This window comes from Nanorana parkeri, unplaced genomic scaffold (genome assembly GCF_000935625.1).
Source record: "Nanorana parkeri isolate BGI_ZX_2015 unplaced genomic scaffold, ASM93562v1 scaffold961, whole genome shotgun sequence".
Lineage (NCBI taxonomy): Eukaryota > Metazoa > Chordata > Amphibia > Anura > Dicroglossidae > Nanorana > Nanorana parkeri.
The window spans coordinates 87,005-93,599 of record NW_017307229.1 but is presented as its reverse complement, the minus strand read 5'-3'; the positions used below and the strand labels follow the sequence as shown (position 1 = coordinate 93,599).

Here is a 6,595-nt window from a genome sequence, read left to right as displayed (position 1 = left end):
CAGTAGTTTAGCGGGGGATAGATACTTTTAAGTAAAGATATTAATGTTGATTGCATTCAATCTAAGTATATTATATAAGACATTCTGACATTGCAGGCTTTCCTGCATGCAATAGATTGCTGCTGCGTGTCAGATTGCCTTATCCTGTTATTGGTTGTATTACAGGTGATTGGGGAGCCGTTAAGTGTTTGTTCTATTCCATAGTCATTAAATCTGTTATAAAACTTCACAAGGTGTGCTGGTGTGCTGTGGGTTCATTGCTTGTGGTGTGTCGCAGAGGTGAAACAGAAGACCCGATCATCCAGCGGCTCCTTCGGGGGTGAGCGCTACATCTGTTTAGACCCCTGATATTTCCCCGAAGCCCCCTAACAGTAAAAAAAAAATGTTTTTAAAAAACACAATGTCATCACATGATGCCTCAGGCTCAAAAGGAGCTAGCTACAGTTCTGCTTGCAGGCCTGGATTAATGCACTTGCCACACTAGGTGCTTATTAACATAGCAATATGTCACTGTGTCCTCACATTTCCACGTGTTTATTCATTTATTTTATCATATTCCTTTTAATGCAAAACTGGCCACACACCTAGATGTTTGCTATATTTGATCCGTTATACCAGGGGTAGACAACCTTGACTCTCCAGCTGTGCTGAAACTACAAATCCCATCATGCATCTGCCTTTGGGAGTCATGCCTGTGGCTTGCAATGCCTTATGGGATTTGTAGTTTCAGCACACCTGGAGAGCCAAGATCGCCTGCCCCTGTGTTAGACCAATAACATTTACCAAAAAAGACAATGTTGTTTTAGGCAACTGATAAAACCGGTGTCAACAAAGTAACTCCTTCATGTAGACTTCTCATCTCTGGAAAGATAGTTCAATATATATTTTAGGCAGCTGCAGAGTATATATACTATTGCAAATCAAAGGAGAAAAGTGGACAAACATATCCGTCACTCCATGGAGTTCCTTGTAGTGGTTGAATATGTTGAAGTAATGTTTCCTGCTCCACTCCCATTCCAGCTATGATATTGAAGTCTGCCTGCGTTTTCTGGTAGGGATGGCTGGTAACGATACTGGTATCCATAAGCCCTCAGGTGGTAGGTGAAATACTCCAAGGTGTACATGAGTTCTGCATTTACATAATGATATGACATGGCCAGGTCTGAGCAGCACTGAGGACCCTGGGAAATACAATATTGAGATGTCAGTTGAGAAGATCCTAAGGCAACATTAGAAAATACAAAAACCAAGAACAATCTGAAAGCTATAGTGAACCATAGCAAGAAATCATAACCTTTGCTTGATTAGACTTGCATTAACTGCAATCTGATTGGTTGCTAAAGATAACTGCACTTTGGACATGTCATATGTGGCTTCTGCTCTTCCTTTTTAATCAAAACAAAGTTTGGAACAGGTAAAGCCCCTTTCACACGGGCTGATCAGGAGGATCCGTGCATGGATCCTCTCCTGATCACAGCAGTACCGCTGTGACATCCGTGTCTGTACAGATTTTTCCTCCACCGTGCGATAGTCAAGAAAAAAAAGGAAAGTGCTGGACTCCATGTTGATCTATGAAGAATCTGATGTATAGGTGTCATGGATATTTTGGCTGGACTTTGCGCACTAAAAGGTACACGTTCGGTATTAAAATGCGCCCAGCACAAACAATCCCGTTGCGCTTAAATGCACGCTGCATTCAGTTCTTTAGCGCCAGAGAGTGTCAGACACGATGCTGGTTCAAGCTGGAGCCAGTGTAAAAAAGGCTGAACAGACCCCCCAACTCCTTAATTTATTAAGGCAAAAGGACGACGCACAGTGGGAGACGGCTTTAAAACATCAGCCAGTCAGCCCAGATAGTACAGGTACATATCAAAAGGAAAAGGTGAATACACCAACATGGCCGAACAGTGAGATGCACACACCTCATCCCTGTAACACAAGAAGGGATGAGTCATGTTCATTGTCCCGACTGGCCACGTGGATGCCCATCCCCCATCATTGTCAGCATGGACCCCATTCAATACTGCTCAGAGTGACCAGTATCTAGTAAGGTCATTCTACTTGTTCTATAAGATAAATAAAAATCTAAAAAAAATTAAATTGATTAACAAATTAAATAAATAAAAATAAAAATAAATAATTGAATAAAAAGTGATAAAAATAAAGAAACAGTAAAAAAAAATTTGAAACTAGCCCCGCTCCAAGGCCAGGTTCCCCAATACGCCCCCCGCCCTGCCATCTGGTTGCCATTCTCAATTGATGGGGAAGGGGGCTTGGCGGCGCGGGCGTATTGTGGAACCTGGTCTTGGGGAGGCAGGGGGAATAAATACGGCCCTGACGGTACCAGTATACTGACAAGGCATATATCAATGTCTTCTTATAAAAGCAGATATGTATCCAAAACGGATAACAAGTCCGCAATAGAGGTATAATACGTATCTCTCGTTATACGGACTTCGCTTCGCTAATGTGTATAGACGTTTGAAGGCTTGAAGCCAAGCGTGTTGCACTTAGGGCTCACAAACCGGCAAGCGCCCCCACACACCACGAACATGTCTCCAAGCCCATAAGAAGGTTTTCATACTGACGGTTTTACCGCTGGTCCCTGGTCTCTCTGCTAGAGCGCTCTCCGGTTAAATCCGACACAGGGAGACAGATGACAATCTATAGAACACACACATCCTAAAATTAAAACGTACACATAATTCCATATACCGTATTTTTCGCTCCATAATACGCACATTTTTTCCCCCCAAAAGGAGGGGAAAATGTGCCTGCGTCTTATGGAGCGAATCCCGACGCCCGAGACATGCAGTTTCGGGCGCCGGGCGAGTAGTAGGAGCCACTGCTCGTTTAATACGAGTGATCTAATGAGATCACTCGTATTAAAACCGAGCAGCAGCGGCGACGATCGAGATCACCATAGAGCAGACGAAGAACGGACTTTCTTTGTCTGCTCTGTGTGATCACTAAGACCGTGGCGCTGTAATCACAGCGCCACCTGTCTCAGCGGTCACTAACTGCAGCTTCTGTCACAGCTTCGGTCATAGAAGCTGTGACAGAAGCTACAGTCTGTCTAATGCTCCATAAGGCGTGCCGGACCTCCCTGCGTCCTATGGTCCGGTGCGTCTTATGGACCGCAAAATACGGTAATAAAATTTTCACAACATAGGGACATGTGTCCATTTACATTAGATTATCCCCGACCCGGCACGATCTGGTCTGGCGAAGAGGATCTCTGATCTGTTTGTTTCTCTAGACTCAGCCAGAGGCAGGGGTAACTGGATGTAAACGGACGCTCATTTGTTTACAAACGGCTGCCCATAGACTTGCACTGGGCATCCGATCGGGTCTGTCTGAAAAGCTGACAGAATGACTATATTTTGCATTGCCTGGCTGCAATCAGGTTGTGTGGCGCTGCGTATTAGTGTAGTAATATAAAGTGTTCCATCAGCTACACACTACACTCTCATTTTGTTAGAATTGCTTAGATAACCATTACAATCAATAACATTTATATACATATACCTGTATATAGGTACCTTCTTCTGTATCATAGGAAAGGATGTCAATATTGCCATTTGGAAACAGTTGGATCCATACAGAAAGTTAAAGAAGAACTCCGGGCAAATTACAAATGAAACCTTTTAGTGGAGTTACCCCACACTACAAGGGTAAAGTGCTTCTTTTGGTCTAGGGTCTAAAATAAAAAAAGATATGCTCACCTCTTCCCCCCTCCGCTTTGGCTGTGGTCCCTCGGCATCGTCACGTCCAGTGTAAGCCAATGGACTTGTATTAAATGTGAGGATGTCAGCAGGGTGTAGACTGCTGGAGCCTGGGGAAGAAGAGGCTTCAGGGACCAGTTGAACAGGCAGACAGGATCGAGGATTGGCTGAGTATATGCTTTTTCTTTTAGACCCTAGACCAAAACAAGCACTTAACCCTTGAAGCGCAGGGGTAGCCCCACTGCAAGGATTCATTTTTAAAATGTTCACCTTTAACTTGAAAAAACACAAACTGTATGTAAACGTCTGTTATTTGCTTCTGTCAGTCTGTTAAATATACCATTGGAAATCTTGTAAGCTGGTAACTTTCGTACTCTCTGCTGCTGATGAACTGTTATCAGTTACAATGTTCCCAGCTATCTCTAGAGGACTACAGGACCCCTCTATGCTGTAGAGAAGAGGAGGGAGGTGTTTGTAGTCCAGTCCAACGCTGCTCCTCCATAGATTCAGTCTGGTGAGTTTGCGTTGTCACCCAGGAACAGGAAGTGTGCTACTAGGCAGGGTCTCCAAGTTAAAATAAAAATAATGCCGTGATCACTGGAGCCCGGGCATCTGAGAGCCTGCAGAGCCCACTATAGAGAGTCTATGGTGGGCTCTGCAGGATCACCCTCAGGTGGGCTGTTTGGTATATCAGGTGAGCTCTGCAAGTGGCATAACTATCAATCACGGGCCCCATACAAAATGTTGCTATGTGGCCCTGTGATTTCTAGTTACGCCCCTAGTGCACAATCATTTATTTTCCAGTGCCCTCAGACCTTTGTGTTGTCGTTCATGTTGTATAGCTTTTGTAAAGTGTAACTCTGATTTCCATCACCTGCTTTTATTTATGAACTTGTCTAGAATGTGTGTGCCTGCTAAGGAAGGACTTCCATCCAAAGCCAGTGCCTGAAACTTGACCCTGTCCTTTTTCCTTAGCATTGCAGGAGCGTGCGCTCTGACCTAGGAATAGGACTATGGTGGTCGTTTTGTTGAAATAATATTTTAACATTGTTCCTTATATACCATTTCCATAGAATCAATGAGATGATTTTATGAAAAAGTAATGACGAACACATGTGCCTATGAGAACAAACTAAAGGTGCCCATACATTGTGCGATTATCGCACGATAATCGCGGGAAATCCTGCGATCGTACGATAATCGCAAAGTGTATGGAAGGCGTGCGATCGTTTTTACTGTACGGTTGCACGTCTTTTGTCTAAGGAGCATGCTAGAAAACCAGCCGAGAATCGTACGATTTTCGGCTGGTTTTTAGCATGATCGTAAGATCAATGCCGCACGCGCTGCTGTTCAGCATTGCGGTCATCGGAAGCCCGCCCCTCAGGGGGGCGGGCTTCCGATGATCGCAAGTACGATCTGCCTGTCCAAGATGGGCAGATTGTACGTTTTTTTAATTACTTTACAACCATCGCAAGACTAAGGTCTTGCGATGGTTGTAAAGTGTATGGCCACCTTTAGATTTCATACTAATTTGAAAGTTTTCTTTCTTCCATTTTTGTTTTTAAGCCTCAAAAGGTAGTTCCGTGGCAGGATACATTTTATTTTAAACATGATCTCAGGGGTCATCATGGCTTCTGTCGCACGTAATGCTGAAAGCCACAAAAATCCTCAACAATTACTGATCCTGATTATGTCATGGACCAGCTTCACGCTAAGCCACATGCCACCTGAAATTTCTCTGCCAGACCTAATGGGTGAAAGCCAGTCACTTTCCTCTCTTCTCATTACCTGACTTCCTTTCCTATTCTCAGCTGGAGATAGGCAATCTACCTCAATGTTTCAATATGATTTCCTCCTGCATGATACTGTCTGACTGATTATTCAACATTTTCCTATACCATGCAAACGAACATTACTCTCATTTAGTGACTGAGACTACTCCAGAGTTGCTACAGAGGAGAAATGCCTATGCTGGGCAACATATGTCAGGCTACCTCCTGAAACCAGGGCTGGATTTACACTGTCTGCTGCCCCAATGCCAGGTTCCTGAATGTGCCCCCCCCTGTATGTAGGCTGCATACAAGTAATCTCGGCCACATCGCTGAGATCACTTGTATAAAACAAGCGGCGGCTTCCCCACTGTACATTTAGCCCTGCTTACCCAAAGCAATGCAAAATGTAGAAAACAAGTGCCCACCTGGTGTCTGGAACTGCATGTCCCAGGCATCAGGAGATAGGAATTCCACACCCCTGCTGCCCCTCTACTCCCTGCTGCCCGGAGGCCTGGCCTCGGTTGGCCTTATGGGAAATCCGGCCCGGCCTGGTACCATTTCTGCTCTGAGGTTGTTTCCCTAAAAGTCACAAACTGCAGGAAGGCCTCTGCTGCTTGACCCCTAGTTCCCCTTTTACTAACTGTAGAAGTGTGTCATAAGAACATTACCCTGCCCCACTCTGGTTCACAGCATGGCATTTCACCCTTGAGAGCTGTATATGGATAATGTGGACCATACACCTATTCCCGTCACCTGACTTTGCTGAAAGTTTATAAGGTTTAATCTCATCTAATCGTTGTTGTGCCTCTCTTTATTACAGGTTGCTGGACAAATGTTCTTCTTAAAAGGAGAACTATGAGGTGAGTGCTTTTCACTCACCTCATAGTTCTAGCCGACCTGTGACAATGAGACTGTCACAGGCCGGTTCAGTAGATCGGGAAGTGAGCGAACACATACCGGCGTTCGCTCACTTCTCGATCCTGTCACAGCTCTCTGCAGTGACAGGGGAGGGACTGGATCCCCCCCTCCCCGCTCCGATCCTCCAGCGCTGACTGGCGGAAAGGACGGGGGAGGGTACAGCTGGCTCTGCCTCTAGAT

The 6,595-nt window shown here is 45.0% G+C and overlaps 1 protein-coding gene across 1 annotated transcript in view; it reads right to left on the bottom strand.

Moving 5' to 3' along the window:
- Positions 1–950: 950 nt before the first annotated feature.
- LOC108795352 (glycoprotein-N-acetylgalactosamine 3-beta-galactosyltransferase 1-like) overlaps positions 951–6,595 on the bottom strand; it is an 11,461-nt gene continuing 5,816 nt past the window's right edge. Inside the window, exon 2 of the mRNA XM_018566591.1 lies at positions 951–1,181. Coding sequence (XP_018422093.1) covers positions 951–1,181 — 231 coding nt within the window. The remainder of the gene's footprint in view (positions 1,182–6,595) is intronic.